The sequence below is a fragment of the Cantharellus anzutake genome, assembly GCF_015039405.1.
Source record: "Cantharellus anzutake strain C23 chromosome Unknown EI90scaffold_15, whole genome shotgun sequence".
NCBI classification, from domain to species: Eukaryota; Fungi; Basidiomycota; class Agaricomycetes; order Cantharellales; family Hydnaceae; genus Cantharellus; species Cantharellus anzutake.
In genome coordinates, this window is record NW_024066965.1 from 952973 (window position 1) to 971230 (window position 18258).

Here is an 18258-nt window from a genome sequence, read left to right on the forward strand (position 1 = left end):
TATAATTCCGATGCCATCGCATCAACTCGAGCGAGATGACCGAGTCCTTGGCAATGACCTCTCGCCGCCCTCATTTTCTTGGTACCACGTGTATAAAGTTCCCCATATCAGTCTCGGTAATATTGTTTTTCCCGACTCTCGATCAATAAGTCTCTTTCCGCCATCGCACCAGCTGGCTACTCTGTAACTCATGACTAGTCTCATACGGTCGGCGCAATGAAAGCCTGACTACCTCGTCATTCATCGCTGGTTTGAATATTTTTCTCCGTGTTTGCTTGATCGATCACAGTGCGAATACTTTGTTGATCAGGCGTTAATTGCTGTTATCAGTGTGTGCATTTGACCTCGTCTGTCCTTCGTTTCGGATTCAATGCGAGCACACCGAGTCGCTGCCAATGCTGATGTCCGTCTAGTACCACACCACCGTATCACGGATAGTTGCATAGTGCCACTGCAGATGTGATAATACATTGGCATCACTTCGAATTCATTCATTCTTGAAGATGCAGGAAAGAAGCTGTTTGATCAAAAAATACCGTTAAAGAAGATTTCCGTCCAGTGAAAGAGACTCGTAAGGGGGAAAGATCTTGACGTGGGGGGAAGATGATCTACTTTTGCAGAAGCTGGGATCCTGGAGGAATCACCTAGGAGAATAGTGAACCGGAGAGATCCGTGGCGATTGGCCAGACCGATCTCGTCTGGTTCCCATGGAGTATCCAAGAACACTTCGCTATCTCTTGCGCCTGTGGTGATGGTCTTTCCCGATTCCCTAGCTTACTGCTATGAGAATCCACTGCTCTTCTTCGTTCATCGTCGGGGGGTATTGCTTCACCTTCCTGAAAGCACGCTAGGTACCACTTCGCTTGGACACCAGGCCACAAACTCGGGGCACTCTACCGCTATTAGTGCTGCTAACTTTGACTAAGCTCGCCAATTTAAGGTACACCTCTCATTCATGAAACCCCCACTAACTCCACTGATTTCGGACTCTTACCAGTTTGGCCCGTAAGGCCAATTTATTGCGCAAGGATTCGCGCGCGTCCTGCTCATCGGCGTGGTCTGCTGACGCGATCTTCGATTGGCCTTATATAGCCCCTGATGATATCCCCTCAAAGCCAATTTACGAACACTGTTACATCGGGGTCAAGATGCGGTTGGTCAACCTCAGTAGCGAGCTTGACGTTGCGAAAGGTGCTCTTGATGCCGTTTTTTATACACTCAATGTGCAGTCCGATGGATCGGATGGATCTGAGTGTCGGCGCCGAGATTCACACTATATCCAATCGCTCCCAAGATATTTGGAACAGTTACTCAGCATCGAAAGGATTCTCTCTTCTGTCAAGTTCAAGCTGTCATATGAACGAGATTTCGTTCATTCCCCCATCAGTCGCCTTCCTCCCGAAATTTTGGCATCCATATTCGTTGAGCTTCATAATAGTGCCGCCGTCTCCCAGGACGGTGACCCAACGCGAGATATCTCCCGGCTTCCGACCGTATCCAAGCTATGGCGCGATGTTGCTCTGGGAGATAGCAGACTATGGACCGTCGTTCACGTCGAATGGCCGGTCGAAAGACAGGACCTTTGGCTTCAACGTTCCTGGAATCGCCCCCTCACCATAGTTGCGGATTGTCCGAACGAAACGGAAGCTAGCGTTCCTTCGAAATTGGTAATTTCGCATCGGGTTGCGCAACAATCTGGACGATGGAGGGCTATTCATGTCAAGGATTTCAACCAGGCCGATGTGGACGCATTTCTAACTCCTTTCGTCTTCCAGTCCAAAGACTTGTCGTCGCTTGAGGAGTTAGTCCTTGATGCTGGTGATTGGTTCTCCTGGCATCGTGGGGATTTTAATGCCCCTCCGTTCACTCTTTTGAATCAGAACGAGATGACCCTTCCACCTTTTCGACTTCTTTCGCTGAGGATATTCGCAATTCGTCTTCCAAACCCAGAACAACTTGTACGATCTCTCACTCATCTCCAATTCACCGGCACACCATATCCTCTCAACGTCCTCGCTCGAGTACTGAAGGAATGCTCCTCCCTGGAGTCCTTGGAACTCATAGGATATTTCGTCCATCGAGAAGAGATACTTGCTTACGTTGCCGCATCCGCTCGAACCGCCATGGGCGACAAAATATATCTCCCAAGATTGAAGAGAATGTCCGTTCGGCTGAGCGGGTGGAACAACGCTCTTCTTGCATTTCTATTCGTGAACATAGTTAGCCCGGAATTAGAGGAATTTTCCCTGGATGTCAAAAGGCAGTTTATAGAGAGTCCGAGAAACACGAGAGGCGTGCCTAGTTTTGAGCGATTCGTGAGTCTCTTTTATATTCAAACTACCTATTCTGATGGAGTTCCTTTCTGTGTTTTAGTGCATGAACAGCCCGAAGCTCCGGAACCTTGCCCTCTTGTACGATACGACAGTTATATCAGACATCCTTTTCTCTCTTCCGACCGAAGCTTTCCCTCACCTTCATACCCTACGGATCGACTGCTTAGACCCTCGATCGGCCAATGAGGCACAGTCCATGTCCACTCATTTTGGCATGGACTATACATCTCACCACCGAAGAAGAGGCTCTGGGTTCGGTTTGGGATATGGATATTATCCAATCTGCGATGACCTTGAGAGGTTTGTCGGGGCGCGTGCTGATTGGAGAGGTGGCGCAATGCTCCGGGATAATGGGGGGATAGTACCCAGAAGGTTGGCCAAGCTTGTCTTAGGAGAGTGTCCGGACGAGCGGAGAGCTTGGTTAAGCGAAAGGGTAGACGAGCTGGTGCTTCAGCGGACCCTTGATGCAAAAAGGAGGTCAAGATCGGTCATGGGTCGAAGGTAGTGAATCACACTAGTCAGTTGGATGGCATTGTCTTCTTTCGTCGTTTTTGGACGCACACATTTCGATACCCTTGTTTCTGCACTGCTACCGGGAATTGGCGACTATTATCCTCAAACTTTCTCTCCCCTCGACGAATGGTTGGAAAGGTGGAGCCGTGAACTTATGCTGGATCTGCATTGTAACATATGTACTACACGTGTGTCGGTGGTTTTATCAATACCCTCAATATCAATTGCTCGTGAGTCCAACCATAGCGTGTGGTCACCGTTATTCGTGAACGAGATTATACACATGCGGCAAAAGTACGATAACCCGACGACCGCCCGCTTGCACGCGGATTGACCAAGAACAGAAAGAAACAAGCATGAAATCGGGATTGGGAAGTCGTTGGTAAGATAACGATATCATATAGCGAAAATGAGCGTTGTAGAACGAAGGGGTCCAAGAGCAGTTGGCAACCCCATTTCCTCTCAACTGGGTGCCATGTATGTAGCACACTGATTGGGTGTTCACACTAAGACTACGCACGACCCCTATACCCATTTGCATTACGGAAATCATTTTCAAGATCTAACAGTGGTGATGGGTCGTATCCAAGGTCATTTCGGGGTATGATAGCTCCCCGTCCATCTGTAGAAAAGCGGGGGGGATCAGCGATCAGTATTCATTCTTGCGACGATGGGAAGGGAGAAAAGAAAAGATGAATCACTCACCGAAAGGTGGAGGACTTCCTATCGTTTGGCTTGCAGGAGCGGTCCATTCTGATAGAGGCATCGAAGTTCTCGAGCTCGGGCGAACCAGAGCAGACGAGGAAACGTATTCGTCCGAGGGGCGAGTGCGTGGATTTGCTAAATTTGTAGGGTCTCTAAGGGTACTAGAATAGTAAGGAGCGGTATAGGAAGTGGCATGAAAGACGGGACGTGTGGTGGCTAACGTCGTTTCCGTCACATCTTGGCGATGGGGTGTGATATCACGTTCACGTTGTCGTCGGCGATAGAAGATGAATGCTACTATGAGAGCCACTGCAATAACGACCACACCTCCTATGGTGCCGCCGACAATCGGTCCCACACTAGTTGGAGTCCAGTTTGACGATCGAAGTTGGGTTGGACTCGAGGATATCCAAGTGGTAGTTGTGGAAGCGAAGAAAGGGGTACTAGAGTTAAGAGAGGATCCCCATACTTCGACGTAGTCAATGGAGAGAGTAGCGCTATCGACGTTGTTGGCGATTGTGAGAAGGGTTGGAGATGAATCGTCACCCAGTCCAAGGAAGTAACACAATAATTGCTGTTTCGCTTCGTCGCTGAACAAGCCCGCATCACCGTTCATGGTCTGGAGCATTGGGATGACTAACGTCTTGTTTATACCACACGCATAACGTCCATGGCTGGGTCCAACTTTTCCGTAGACAGCAATGGCATCAGCTGTGGATGGAACAATGATGGATGTTCGAGCATGGTTCGTGTTCGTTGATGAAATCGTATCGTGGTATGACCCTTTGTCAAAGGCACCAATGTTCCAAAGAGATTGACTGGGAAGGTACTCGAACATGAGCACACTGCCGTCTGAACCAAACCAGCTTGAATCATCGACCAGTAACGACGTTGAATTGTCTGCAACGGTAGCCTCCCACACGATATAGTCAATATCGAAATAGCCATCTGAGGGACCCCCGCGGAGATTTATAACACTCAGGGCGTGCAGTCCAGGTGCGAGGTTTGATTGCCCAAATAACACATTCTGGAACGTGTCAACGGGGCTATAACCACTGTATGCGTTAACTGCACCATCCAAATTCACGGAATAGTTGCCATGATTTTTCCGTTTTGCGCCATAGATCCAGACCCCGGTCCCTTTAAAAATAAAAGTTGCCGTTGCATTTATAATATTCGTCATCACCCCGGTGCTGTTCTGGTACTGATCCACGGACGGATCAGTTAAAGGTACCAGCTGCCAGCCACTCGTGACATAATATATGAGCGAGTTGGGGGCATCGACTGTGAAGTTGAGCTTCATGTAACAAAGCACGGGTCAAGGTGGTAGAGGGAACCTGAGGGTGGTTGGAGCACAGCGAGGGCCTGAAAACTCATTGAATGCGGGCGGCGATTGATGGCCACAGCATTTAGGGAGCTTCGCCCATTCGGAAAATCTTTGCGGAGCAGTTCAAGGTCACACAGCCACTCCTCAACCACCCAACGGTGGCCTCCCTTTGTTATACATGAGAATGTCGTCGATCTATCCCTTAAGGTCTGGCCGTGAAGAAGAGTGATCGGAATGATCAACAGACGGAGGACGAAATCCAACCAGCGGCCTGCAAACAATTTGGGGTCACCGCGCAATTGAAATTAACCGTTTCCGGCAAGCGATGTGACTCTGCTCCCAATTCAACCGATACACTGGAACCCTCGGAAACGATGTAGCTATCCCCCTTCTGCAGCCTGAATGCGCCTGGGACCTTGTTGTGCCGATCCAAATTTGAGTGGCCGGCCCAGAAGCTTAACGATTGTGAGAGGTGCTTTGAAGGGCACGCATGTGTTACATACGCAGCCATCGACTTGGACGACGGACTGCGCTGTTGACCCCTTCAAATGGTGTCACCATTGCGGGACTAATGTGTCGAGGCATCTCCGGCCAGAAGCAGTGTTGTGACGTAGACACTGGCAAGAACAAATGGATCGCGACCTTAATCACACGCGTATCTTATTTTTTTTGGCTTGGGTTGTGCGATGCTTCGAGCCTCCTTGAACTCGGAACTTGCATGTAACTCTATTCGTGGAGACTCTAGTATCTAACGCGCTCCTGGAAAAGGGAAGCGGCATTTGGCCAAATTGTTGCGCATTGAAACTGGTGTAGCTATCGAGAACGGATTGTAGTGTTTTTCTCAATTGGCCTAAGATGGCATCACCGTCGTGAAGCCAATGCATCGGGGCATTTCCGGACAGATTGGAGCGGCGATGTGGATCGGGGACAAAACGGATCGTGATCTTGGATCTGTGTCCACCTTTTTTTCCCACGCACTCACCGCTCGGCTTGATGGTGAACGCATCCTGCGACCAGAGGCACCACTATCCGTTCAGCGCTCAGCGGAAAAATAGCAGATATTTGAGCGTCTTATATAGCCACTGGTGCTGCCGCGAAGCCGTTGATACAGTAATTCCTGGACATTGACGTACGCTGTGACCACCTCACTGTTGGAGCAGGGGTCCACGTTTTTTCTTTATCGCGCACGGACATCCTGTACTAGCGATTGTTCGTTGCTTTCTTTCGTGGGAACCACAACGATGGGATGCGATCGACGGCGCGCAGCAACCCAATGATGAATCACACCACTCAGTCGTGGATCGCTTAAAAGCCACCTCGACCAACTTTTTCGTGTTTATCTCCTCAGTTCACATCATTGGAACTGGGGTGAGATAGCCTTTATTTTTGAAGCTCGTATCCACATAGCTCATTACCTTGTATGCCATTCTCCTGGCGCTTACAGCGACGCTCCAATATATTTGGTTCACATCATTGCTTGGAACTGAGTGCTCACACGACTCTAGTTCTTCTAACAGTAATCTCCTCTTGGAAAGACTGATGCCATCGCCACTGCAGAACTTATCGCCGGTGCGTGCATATGGTTGAGGACAAAACGGATCACGAACTTGAATCAGAGCGCGTGCGCTCAGCTTTCTTTTCCCACGCATGGTGTCTGGGCAGAGATGAACTCAAGTGTGTTTCTCACCACTAGACTATCATCCGCTAATAACTTGTCACTAGCTAGGGCCAATGGCTCTTCTGAAATAAAGAGGAGAAGCGCTACAATGACATTGAAAGCAAATGGGGTCGCAATCATTTCCCACGGTGAATTTGTCCGTTGGAGCAGTACTGTAACCCGTTCCTCCCAAGAATTCACATGGAATCGTGTCTCCCAAGCGTGGTGACTGCACCGAAGCATTTTAGTTTTAGTTTGGTGGGTGTGTAAGTGTGAGGACAAAACGGATCGCAAAGTTGAATCGACGCGCTCGCGCGCTCTTCGCTTTTCCCACGCGTTTCTGCTTCATGAGTCACAGTTGAAGCTGTGGGAATTTTTCTTGTTTTGGCCGAACTAACCCGACATCCGACAACGTCTTCGAGGTTGCCCTTTCCCGCCCAAGTGCGCCCAGATCATGGGGACTCTATTGGCCGATTCCGTGAAAGGCAGATTGTTATTTGCTGTCCCAAAGAAAGGTGTGGTTTTCCAGTGATTGTTCTAGCCTAAGAACATCATCGGCTCACAGTCGAATTCAGGAAGGCTGCACGAGCAGTGTATCCAGCTACTAGATGGCGAGTATACGGATTATTGACATATATCGTGGACACCCCCGGCGGTTAACCGTGAAAGTGACTCTTGCAGGTGCTGACATCAAATACTTCAGGTCTCACCGTTTAGATATAGCCCTCGTCCAAAATCATCCGATCGCTCTGTAAGGGTTCTGCTTCTGGTACTTCAAGCGAGGCTAAATTTATCTTTCGCTACAGACTCTTCCTTAATGCCTCCGATATCCCTCAATTTGTTGGCTCTGGAAACGTCGATCTTGGAATAACGGGCCAAGACCAAATTGCCGAGTCGGGACTAACATCAAAAGTTAATGAAGTCCTCCCCCTCGGCTTTGGGAAATGTAAACTTCAAGTTCAAGTACCGGAATCTTCCCCATTCCAAACGGTCCAGCAGTTGTCTGGAAAGCGGATCGCGACGAGCTTCGAGTTTGTCGCTGGTGAATACTTTGGAAGAATCGATAAGGAAGTCGAGGCTAGTCGAAGTCATGAAGAACCATCTAGCCCTACAAAGATTCAATATATCGGGGGGAGCGTCGAAGCTGCCTGTGCCCTCGGACTCGCAGATGGGATAGGTTAGTCTCTCCCCTTTCCACCCTTCACATCGATCTTTGTCTAACATCTCCATCGTACCTTTTCCCCTCCCCATGTAGTTGATCTCGTCGGTACGTGATCACCATTCCGTCGTCGCGGGAACACCACCCGACAGTTCAACTCGTCGAGCTCACGGAAATTGGCATCCCCATCAAAGAATCGGGTGAAACTATGCGTGCGGCTGGCTTACATCCAATTGCCACCATTTTGGAAACTCAAGCTGTTCTCATCACATCTAAAGCGCCCCACTCGACGACATCGACTAATCCTGTCCTTGTGGAACTCATTGAGAAGATTACGAAGCGCATCCAGGGTGTTATTGCCTCTTCCAAATTCGTTCTGTGTACGTATAATGTGCGAAGGGCGGACATGCAGCAGGCGGTGGAGATTACACGAGGGAAGAAGGCGGCCACGGTGTCTCCTTTGGAGCGTCAACCAGGTAAGATTTCTAATGCATGTATCCGCAGTAGGTTGATCCATTCACGATGCCTCGCCCACCCCCAGGTGAAGAAGAATGGGTAGCCATCAACGTGATGGTCGAAAGGGCCACCATCGCTGATGTCATGGATAAATTGCAGGTGATAGGTGCTGAAGATATTCTCGTCACCAAGCTCGAAAATTGTCGTGTGTAGACGTAAATATTCGTTTGGATTAAATATAATGCAATCGGTGTTTTGGATTTCGCATGCCGGGTAATCAAGACCACAAACTCAGACAGAGCAAGACACGCAAATCTCAGAATCCCGGCAAAGCTCAGCAGATGCAGTCCAATCGTGCATCAGAATCCCTGACACCTAGTACGCGAGCACTGGCTGACATCCCCACCATTTCTGTACATCATCATTGCCCCCTAACAACCCTGCGATAAAGCCTCCGACGTCCTTCCTCGAAATCGAGAACATCCCCTTCCCTGAACTCTCCTCCTGTCCAGTCCCTTCCTGGATAATACGATAACTCCCCCTTCCCTTTGCCGTCTTATTGTTCAATAATGCAGGTCGAACCACACATACGTCTTGAGGCGCGATGAAAGGGCTAATCGCAGCGTCAATGGCAGCTAGTGTTGTTACCTTAGGACTGATCTCGGATGGAGCAGGGAAGAAGCGAGGGTATGATTCTTCAGAGGGAAGAAGGGCTTTGGAGAGAGCGACTTCCATCGCTATCTTGTCAGCGTGGGGGTGCTCGAGGAGCATGGTGTACAGGAGGCGAAGGCTATGAGATGTGCTAAGTTAAGGAAAGTGTGGCCGTCAGTGAGACAAGAAGACATACGCGAATGGAATGGTGCCGTGCGCGACTTTCCCCATTCCCATTGAGCTTACGAGAACGATCTTTGGCTTGACTGCGTATGAGTCATACCTCCTCCGGAGAGCTTGGAGAAGAAGGATAAACCCTAGGATTTGGGCGGGGGCACGTCAGCAATTGAGAGTTGACAGCGACATTGCCACGTAGGTCTTACCTCTAGAGCAGAGATCGGGCGGTTCGATGGGAAATCCCTTGACAATAGCTTTCGTCGCAGCCGAAAAACCGCTTGGAGGAGTGAAACCTGTTCGAATTGCAAGCGTTCGCATTAGGATGATCTAATCATCAAGGGTCACGTACCAATGCTATATACGATGGCTTTGAGATCCGAACCACACTCGTCTAAAAGGCCTTCAACGCTATCAGAGTTATGTGCGTCACCCGTCAGTAGCGTTGTCCGCTCCTTGACGGTAGGATCCAGTGAAAGGTAGGGGGATGACTCTTTGAGGACATCAGGTTTCCGTAGCAATAGCACGCTTCGCACGTTGGGTTCAGCAGCAGCAAGATCGACGTAGGCTGCAAAACCAACTCCTCGAGAGGCACCAATGTAGGCAACAGTAGACATAGCTCAGGCTGTTCAGGTTTGGGGGGGGTAACGGCTTTAACCTGTCTCAACTCTCAAGGTTCCTATCTTTATACACAAGCCATTAACTCCTACAGCCGTGCCATTATGCCCGTCTCGATCACAGATGACCCTTGGAAGGAAACCCATAACAACCAGATTGTATTAAACTCTCTGAATTTCCGTCAAGCTGTCGGAATGGATCCATTCAACTGAGCACGCTGCACTGCCACTCTTCTGGAGTTCCTGACCACTTCGATCGTGTTGGGTCGACTGTGTCAGAGTTTCCCTGCGCGATCAGTATTGACCTTGCTCGAGAGGGCTGGGACGAATCGGCGCAGCTTGTCGCAAATTTTTCGCTCGTGGCCGTCTCTGCAGTAACTGTTGCCGAATCCTCGTCGGGAGTGTCTCTAGCCCAATTTGGGCTGGCTCCACGTGGCCCCATTCTTTTTTTTTTTTTTTTTTTTTTTTTTTTGGTGGAACCTTCTGTAGCTTTCGCGGGCTTGAGTGCCTGAAGGTTTGTGGGGAAGGACTAGGCCTTCCTATCGGTGTATCTAGTGCCTATATGATGGGAATTGCCACCGCGGGGAAATGCGTTATCGCACTGGCGAAATCATTATCGCACCGTGTGGGGCTCACGCGACCGTGGGGGGTCGGGTATACCCACACGTGGCCCCATTCTCACACTGTTCAATGTCCCTACGTAATCTGCTTTTCTCTGTGCATGAGACGATATATATTTTGAGCATCTTCTCGAACCTGGTTCTCACTGCACTCTTAGCTATTCTCTCATGGTTTATTAGCTTCTGGGATATCTGTATACACTCAATGGCTCACGCTGGATTCACTGTGACACCATTCTATCTACTACTAGAATTGACACCGACAACTATCTGTGCTTGGTGTCTGGTCAATTACGCTATCCCATCGTTACGTACGTTCATCAGCCTTCGCACGGTGAATATCCCTTGTGGAGTTATGACTTTAATCATTGACGTTTCTGACTCTCTGCCTTTAGGTCTGCGAGTCCTCGTTCGCAGTGATTGACAGGGCTGAACTTCGCCACCAGAGACCAGACGATCGAGTGCGGAATGCCAAGCACTTGACAGTTCCGTCATCTTACTGTAAATTCCAGGACTTTTGCACTCTGACATACCGGCCCCCCCACGTGTCTGCCTCTTTACTCGAAGTGAGGATCAGCACTTCAGGGCCAAACTCAGTGCGAGAAACAATATGAGAAGAAGAGGAGGCAACAGAAACACTGTCACCAACTCGGAATGGCCCTCAGCAACCGAGGGGTTCCGCTATCTTATGTGTCTTATTCGGTACGCTGGAGCTCTTCGTCGGTGTAAGATAGCTGCTCCTTGGTATGCAAGATGCCAACATCTGCGTGGCAGAACCGGTAGAATCCCCAAGCAACGTGGTTGGAGAATTTATCAGATATTGATGCCCTGGCCTCCATTTTCCTCGTTACCAAAATTAGTTGCGGAGTTCAAACCGTGCGGCGTGGCATCACGTTCGCCATGGAAGGTGACACCAATCTAACGGCGTTGTCGGGGCAGTGTTCCGGCTAGTCGGACTGCATGAGAACTCAAGCCAGATCCATTGGAAAAGAGAATTTAATCACGCGGAGACGCGACGTACATCCTTGCGTTTGAAGTCGCTTGGCAAACATATTCGAAGATATGTATGAAACGAAATGAAGGCCCAGATGAGTTTACAGCCTGTTGTGCAAGTCACAATAGCCAGTCGGAGCCATCAGAGGCGAGAGGGAGAATGGTCGAGTGAGCGACAGCGTGTCATTTTGAAGGCAGTGAAAGGCGAGTTTCCGACATGATATCCCAAGGGCAGGGCCACATGTTCCACCGCGGATATGACCACCCTCCATTCCCATTAGTATCACTAGAACTGTCCTGGAGGCCCAGCAGTGGGGAAAGGTCATATCCAAGATCTCGTCGGGACCTCAACGCAGTTTCCGAAAAGCATTGTCAATCTGGGTTTGTCAGCGTAATTTGTTTTATTTGATACACCTGGAGGTGGACCGGATGTCGGCGTGGAATTTCTTCGAACAGGGCCATCTGCGCGTGCTCCCTCACCAGAAGACAAAGAGCTCCAAATCAGTGGAAAGAACGTGCCAGTTTGGGTACTATGATACTGGGTTACTGGTGGTGGGAATGACGGCGCTCCGTAATCAATCGGACTTGGCTCCGTGACGTGCCTGTGTCGGTAGTAGAGCACCACTACAGGGAGAGCAACCGAAACGACAAGCACACCCCCGGCAATGCCACCTGCGATAGCTCCTATCTTCATGGCATTGGGTGAAGAGTCCGTAAAGACAGAGGGGTCCCTAGATGATGTGGGTTGGAACAAAGCAATTGCTGTCCCATTTGGCTGGTATACATCCCACCATCACTACTTATTATCCCAGGCGCCGAGCCACCTAGCGTCTTGTTTACAGTACATGTGTAAGGTCCATGACCAGGGCCAAGTTGTACATATACGGCGACTGCGTCGGCAGTTGACAGAACGAGGGATACACTAGCCCCATGATTTCGGGTCGATGACAGCGTATTGTTGTACGCCTCGCCGTCTTTTTCGCCAATAGTCCAGGACGATGGGTTAGGGAGGTAGGACTTGAATTGAACCACGTCCAGTCGTCGACAATTAGCTGCATCGAGCCATCTTTGATAGTTGTCCCCCAGGTCATGTAATCAATGTCGAAAACATCGCCGTATGGCCCCCCACCCAAGTTGGTGATGGTCATAGTATGGATGAAAAGCCGTGCGATGAAAAGAGTTGGGCTTCAAAGACTCGATTTGGGTTGGGGAGATAACTATTATATCTAGCGGTTATGTTTCACAGAGGAATTCCCGTGGTTTGAACGTCGGGCACCGTACACCCAAATCGCAGAACCATTAAAGGCAAGCGTCGCAGTTGGCCCAACAGTTTTAGACTTTACCGCAGTCCCGTTTTGGTAAGAATTTGCGAAGGGGTCACCAGCCAAGGAAATCATTTGCCAGCCTCCGGATGAGTAATGGATCAAGGAGTTTGGAGCATCGACGACCAGGTTGTGCTTCATCCCCACTGCGTGCAAAGAGCAGGGAGAGGGAGTACTGTCGCAGCCAAAATGTTGCTTGATGCCAAGCAGTGGAGTTACCATCAACTTCAGGCGTTGATTGATGCTACGTTCCTCCCATGACAGGGACTACATAGATAGCAGATCTCTCTCATCACTTTACGCCGCTCCGCCTTATGAACATGCACAACATAGCGCTTCACTGACATTGCTAGGGTGCCTATTACGGGTGGGACGCCAACAAGTTGGTACACCCTCTTTGCACCGGGCCCTGGGAGCTGGGCTCTGTGTGGTTCCCTGGGGCGTTCTGTCAAGGATCTACGTGTTCACTGTTGTCAGAATTCATGAACTGGGGTCACACGTAATGCCGAGTTTCGTCGTATTTCCTCTTTGATTCCTGGTTTGGCGGACCATGCAGTCATTTCCTGAGCTGTATCGCGTGTAGCGGAGTTGGCCAAATCGTTCAGTTCACTCGGCGAAAGGTTGTGTTGCATTTACTGCTCGCGGTCTGTCGCCCATAATGCAGTTTACATATTCGCTAGCGCGATGATGGAGTTGACCCTGGAGAATATCTTTGAAGTGGATTGTATCAGCCGGCCTGGAAATCGTTTTTTCTTCGGAAACTGTCTCAAGACTTGCATGAAACGATTGATGTCAGGGCCAGCGTTGTCAGGCGTGGCATGGAGGCCTGGGGATGATGAATTAGCGTAGCGTAGTGTGGTAAGTAACCCAAGCGAGCAAGTAACAAGGAAACGATTGAATGGGTTAGCAGGCTCCGGTAACTCCCGGAGACCGTGGGAATGAACTTGCCGCCAGCCGAGTAATAGCGGATGGCTCGACACAGGCAATTTCTGCCTGTCGAGTCATTGCTATTGAGTGATCGACTAGGCAGGACTCCAGCCTCTATGACTTCGTAACAGGCTTCACAATCTGCCCTCATCGATTAACTGCTACTGTTCAGTGTCTGCGGCTTACCAATTACATTTTCTAGTAGCCGAGTGCTGCTGCTATGGGCTCCAGCAATGCCCACCCCAAAGCCACCCCCAATTGGCCTATCTTTCCTCCCTCCATTTTCCTCTGGCTCTTCCTCTTCTTATCATCCACAGTTAGCTCTAATTGATAGGACTTCCAAGAACAGAAGAGCGGGGGATATGTTTTAGTACCAATGGGGTCCGGGCTAGACTCCCACGACAGCGATTTCGGGCAACGAACTATCCAAGTTTGGTTGTGACATATAACCATTGAGCACTGCCACTGCCCTAATTTTCTTGCCTGCCTCACTCCTTGTTTCTGCCCATTTTTTCAATCTCATGTAAACTGCATAGAAGGAATCAGGACAGCGAGTTCCCACCGACGTGGCGATGCGCGGTTGAATCGGTTCGTTCCGACAATACTGGCTGTGTCGGCAATGGCGACCAACCCCTAGCCACGGCGGCGTTTTCGATCAAAGTTAACCCCTCGAAGGCGGTATAAAAACAAACGTTTGACACAGGCCAGAGCCTTTTACTAGCATAACTTCAAGCCGAACAAACATGACCACCGTCGCCTACATTGGAGCCTCTCGAGGAGTTGGTTTTGCAGCCTACGCCGATCTCGCTGCTGCTCGTCACAACATACGAAGCGTGTTGATGCTACGAAGGCCTGATGTTCTCAAAGATTCGCCATCCTACCTTTCTCTAGATGCCACAATCAAGGAGAGGACAACGTTGTTGATGGGTGACGCCCATAACTCTGACAGCATTAAGGGGCTTTTGGACGAGTGTGGTCCGGATCTCAAAGTCATCGTATTTAGCATTGGTATGTGGCTCTTAAGCGTTTAGCCCCCCAATACGAACTCCTGCAATTCGGACAGGGTTTACACCTCCAAGCGGGTTTTTGGCCGCGACGAAAGCTATTGCGAAGGGGTTTCCCATTGACCCGCCTGATCTCTGCTCCAGGGGTAAGATCCACGCCAACATGAACTCCCAATTGCTGATACACTCCGTCCCAACTCCAGGGTTTATCATTCTTCTCCAGGCGCTTCAACAGAGGCATGACTCATACGCATCCAAGCCAAAAATAGTTCTTGTAAGCTCAATGGGGATGGGGAAAGTCGCCCACGGCACCATTCCATTCGCGTATGTCCTCTACCCCCACTGACGGCTGGACTTGATCTAACACATTTAAATCTAGTCTTCGCCTCCTTTACACCACAGTCCTCGAGCATCCCCACGCTGACAAAATAGCCATGGAAGTTACCCTCTCCAAAGCCCTTCTTCCCTCATCATCATACCCTCACTTCTTCCCATCCCCATCCGAGATTAGTCCGATGGTGACGACCGCAGGTGACATTGACGCCGTGATTAGCCCATTCATCGCACCTCAGGATGTATGTGTGGTTCGGCCGGCGCTCTTAACTGATGACGCGGCAAAGGGAAAGGAGAAATACCGTATTATCCAGGAGGGGACTGGACGAGAGGAGAGTTCAGGCAAGGGGATGTACTCAATTTCCAGGAAGGACGTCGGAGGCTTCATTGCAAGATTGTTAGGAGGTGATGATGATGTACAGAAATGGTGGGGATGTCAGCCAGTACTTGCATACTAGGAGCCCGTGCTTCCAGTATACGGATGGACTGCCTCCACTCCCTTTCTATTGCCAGTAGATTAGCGTATTTCAGGCCAGAAGCCCGCCTTCACGATCAGAATTGACTGTGCTCGGGGAGGATAGAACAATTCGCAAGTCAGACACGCCCTGTTGAAAGTAAGGTCGACGTGCCTACGTTTCCGCGCACGGCCGTTTCCCCCCAAGATATCTTCACTATTCCCTTCTTGGTCTGCTTGTTGATAGATACAGACGCTAAAGCCGCATTTTTTCTTCTCTTCCTGTAAGTGCCGATTGTGGTTTAGTTCAACGACGGTTTGTATCCGTTAGACCATTTGTCGACGAAACAGTGTCGATAGGTCATTGCATCATCGTGTTTAGTGTGTAAAGCCAACCACATCTTGCGACGCTTCCAGACTGTCCCCCCTCCCCCGAAACCTCGAGAAAATGATTCTTACGCTCCACAACAATAACCTCCAATATATATACCCCTTCTCCAGATTCCGACTTCACGGTCACCTACTTTCATCCTGCTCGGAGATGCGCCAATATCGATCGTTGAAATCAAGGAGCCTGGAATCTGCTCGGGAGCTAGGAGGCGTATGGGCAAATCCGATGGACTTGACACCAACATGTCCTCTCCCGATTCTTCGTTGCGTTTCTTGGGGCAGAAAAAGCGGAGTCCTTGCGAGAGCAGGTCAATATTATCAAGGAGTAGTATGCAAGGACAGGAGCTTGGTCGGTGATCAGATTGTTCTAAAGAAGTATAATTGGTAACGCATATACGCGGATCGCCATGACATCTACATACACACATCATCTTTCCACCGGGATCAAATCAAACTCGAAAGTCATTTATACCTCTATGCTCCGTATCTCTGCCTGCGTGAGGGAAAATGAAGAACTGCTTCATACCCTGCCCAAATGTCCCGTCACCAACGCAACGACACCTTCTGGGGGGAGGTACATTGTCAATGACAATTCTATCTGCGCTTTGCCAAAACACAGAAATTGAAATTCCGGTGGTATTTTGCGAGCCTGGATTAATATACAACCCTGGTTAAAAGACATCGATGGAAGTCCTTGTTGATGATAACGTTTTCGGGCAAGAAGTTATAGTCCACTCGGCAACCCGCTATTGAAGAGAAAACCTGTACAATCGTTGTGTCTCCGATTTTCCTCTCGAACCGAAGACCTCCGTCACATCGCCGGGGCCTCCATCTCCTTTCAGCGTGGCTCTATCTCTCTCCACAAAGCAGACCTTTCCATCTCTCCGAATCAAAATTACGGTAGTTATACGGGTGCCGCAAAGTTTGCTTGTTTGCGTTGAAGGCGGTTCCGGTGAAGCGTCAGGATTGATTGGGGTGGAAACACAAGGCACAATATTGAAGGGAGGGATGAAGATGGAGTCACGAAGATGATCTTGAGAAGGATGGAAAGATGGTGGCGACCATCCCATGAGTTCCATGAGGGCTTCTATGAGAGCTACTTCTTGCTCATCATCGGTTAGGTCTGAACTTGAAGATTTTCGAGCCTTAAGTATCCCTTCGAATCGTGCACGACCAACATCTGTCTTCGGCCACGGTCCTGTTTGACCGAGGCCATCCACAGGGCTTCCATCTATGGCGTTGGATATTCCGCCACAGTGGCATTCATCGGCAGAGATGGGACGGTATGTCAAGCGGCCATGGCCACCATGATTGGTTAGCAGAGCAGCCTCGTACTCCCAACCCGATGATCTCGACGGTTTCGGTGCGAAGAGGGTGAAGTTGAAACCGGCACTCTCAAGGTGCGTCGTATCTCCATCATAGTGCTCGCTAAGGTATCTGAGCAGAGGGGATGGTGTACTGTCATGATGGGAGAGATACTCCTGGGCGAACGATCCTCGGGAGACAGCAAACTTCTTCCCGTCCGAAGGCTCGATGATATTGGTCCTGTGAACAATCATGTTTATTCCAGGCAGGCAGTCGGCGCAATCAGTAGTTCAGGCGCACAAGAAACCAATCTGACCAGCCCTATTGATGCCTAACCACGTCCCTCCGCCCTTTAAATCGATGCCTGATAGAATAAAGCCTCCAGAGACTGAGGGAATCTGTACATCATTATCTGATGGTCCCAGTCTTACGCCGAAATTGTGGAAACGCGCTGGCAGTGTTGGACGGGCCAGGAACTCGTCCCTATTAGCGCACAATATCCTAGCGGGTGGAAAGAGTTAGTGCCGTGCGCAACATCAGCAAGGTCGACATTGTAACCCACAGGCAGTAATTAGGGTCATCTAGTGACCAGAATCCGATACACATGATGCGAGAATGTGAGGAGCACTGGTAAGAATGGAAGGTATGTCGAAAGGTTTGGGTCGAATGTTGTATAAATGATCCGAAGGGTACTCCATGGGACGAAGCTATATATCGTGGCACAGCTATATCAATCTCGGACCCGGGATACAGCAATTAATCCAGTCTTTTCACAAAAGGTACACGAAAAGGTTCACAGATTGAGTTCAGGTTGTATAAGCACTAAACTCATGGTTAGCGACCGCAAACGCCCGATTCATTGGGAGGCACAGCTCTTACCAAGGTGCGGGACTCGTGCGTCGGCGAGCGCTTATCTTTTTCTCTCCTTCGTCCGCTGTTACACTACGGCATTGTGCCACTTGGTTGCTACGCCGTACCTGCTGTCAGTCAGCTCTTTCGCATGTTGATTGACCGCGCGCGCCGATCTAGCAATAATTCCTGACCTTCGGGTACCTTCGGTAAGCAAGGGTCCGGTACTTACCGGTCATTATTCTTTCCCGTATTTGCATACCCGTTCTCCTTGTGTGTCTTTGTATTGTACTGAGCGGTCCAGGAGCCCCGGCCGTATATACATCTACAAACCGAAGGCTAACATATCGGTGTGGGCTGCCGCCAGCTCTCAGGCTGAGGCCCTAGGCAAGTGACCAGCCTCTCTTTAACGAGAAGAGACTGAGGCCCCACGTACGGTCATAAGGACGGCACCGGGTGATTCCGGTTT

At 49.9% G+C, this 18258-nt stretch overlaps 7 protein-coding genes across 7 annotated transcripts; 3 read left to right on the top strand and 4 right to left on the bottom strand.

Moving 5' to 3' along the window:
* Positions 1–1148: 1148 nt before the first annotated feature.
* Positions 1149–2838, top strand: EI90DRAFT_3014974 (uncharacterized protein; the record flags this gene model as incomplete). Its single annotated transcript, XM_039056844.1, has 2 exons — positions 1149–2315; positions 2374–2838. The coding sequence occupies 2 exons, from the start codon at positions 1149–1151 to the stop codon at positions 2836–2838; spliced, it is 1632 nt and encodes a 543-aa protein (XP_038918235.1).
* Positions 2839–3358: 520 nt separating this feature from the next.
* On the bottom strand, positions 3359–4854 carry EI90DRAFT_3121182 (uncharacterized protein; the record flags this gene model as incomplete). Its single annotated transcript, XM_039063377.1, has 2 exons — positions 3359–3468; positions 3552–4854. 2 exons carry the CDS (start codon positions 4852–4854, stop codon positions 3359–3361), a joined length of 1413 nt encoding a protein of 470 aa, XP_038918236.1.
* Positions 4855–6520: 1666 nt separating this feature from the next.
* On the top strand, positions 6521–8697 carry EI90DRAFT_2970168 (HisG-domain-containing protein). The gene is made up of 8 exons (XM_039055678.1): positions 6521–6552; positions 6601–7050; positions 7111–7128; positions 7205–7286; positions 7342–7712; positions 7791–7802; positions 7889–8161; positions 8236–8697. Exons 2-8 carry the CDS (start codon positions 6990–6992, stop codon positions 8361–8363), a joined length of 945 nt encoding a protein of 314 aa, XP_038918237.1. The 5' UTR covers positions 6521–6552; positions 6601–6989; the 3' UTR covers positions 8364–8697.
* On the bottom strand, positions 8390–9327 carry EI90DRAFT_457937 (uncharacterized protein). Its single transcript, XM_039067641.1, has 3 exons — positions 9185–9327; positions 8998–9118; positions 8390–8940 (listed from the first exon to the last, which is right to left on the bottom strand). The coding sequence occupies exons 1-3, from the start codon at positions 9294–9296 to the stop codon at positions 8526–8528; spliced, it is 648 nt and encodes a 215-aa protein (XP_038918238.1). The 5' UTR covers positions 9297–9327; the 3' UTR covers positions 8390–8525.
* A 2695-nt stretch (positions 9328–12022) lies between these two features.
* EI90DRAFT_458647 (uncharacterized protein) lies at positions 12023–12980 on the bottom strand. Its single transcript, XM_039067643.1, has one exon. It carries the CDS (start codon positions 12747–12749, stop codon positions 12432–12434), a length of 318 nt encoding a protein of 105 aa, XP_038918239.1. The 5' UTR covers positions 12750–12980; the 3' UTR covers positions 12023–12431.
* Positions 12981–14022: 1042 nt separating this feature from the next.
* Positions 14023–15475, top strand: EI90DRAFT_458712 (uncharacterized protein). Its single transcript, XM_039067644.1, has 5 exons — positions 14023–14114; positions 14176–14462; positions 14518–14604; positions 14662–14782; positions 14838–15475. The coding sequence occupies exons 2-5, from the start codon at positions 14198–14200 to the stop codon at positions 15247–15249; spliced, it is 885 nt and encodes a 294-aa protein (XP_038918240.1). The 5' UTR covers positions 14023–14114; positions 14176–14197; the 3' UTR covers positions 15250–15475.
* A 748-nt stretch (positions 15476–16223) lies between these two features.
* On the bottom strand, positions 16224–17714 carry EI90DRAFT_458758 (NRDE protein-domain-containing protein). The gene is made up of 3 exons (XM_039067645.1): positions 17503–17714; positions 17241–17441; positions 16224–17180 (listed from the first exon to the last, which is right to left on the bottom strand). The coding sequence occupies exons 1-3, from the start codon at positions 17544–17546 to the stop codon at positions 16382–16384; spliced, it is 1044 nt and encodes a 347-aa protein (XP_038918241.1). The 5' UTR covers positions 17547–17714; the 3' UTR covers positions 16224–16381.
* Between the last annotated feature and the right edge of the window lie 544 nt (positions 17715–18258).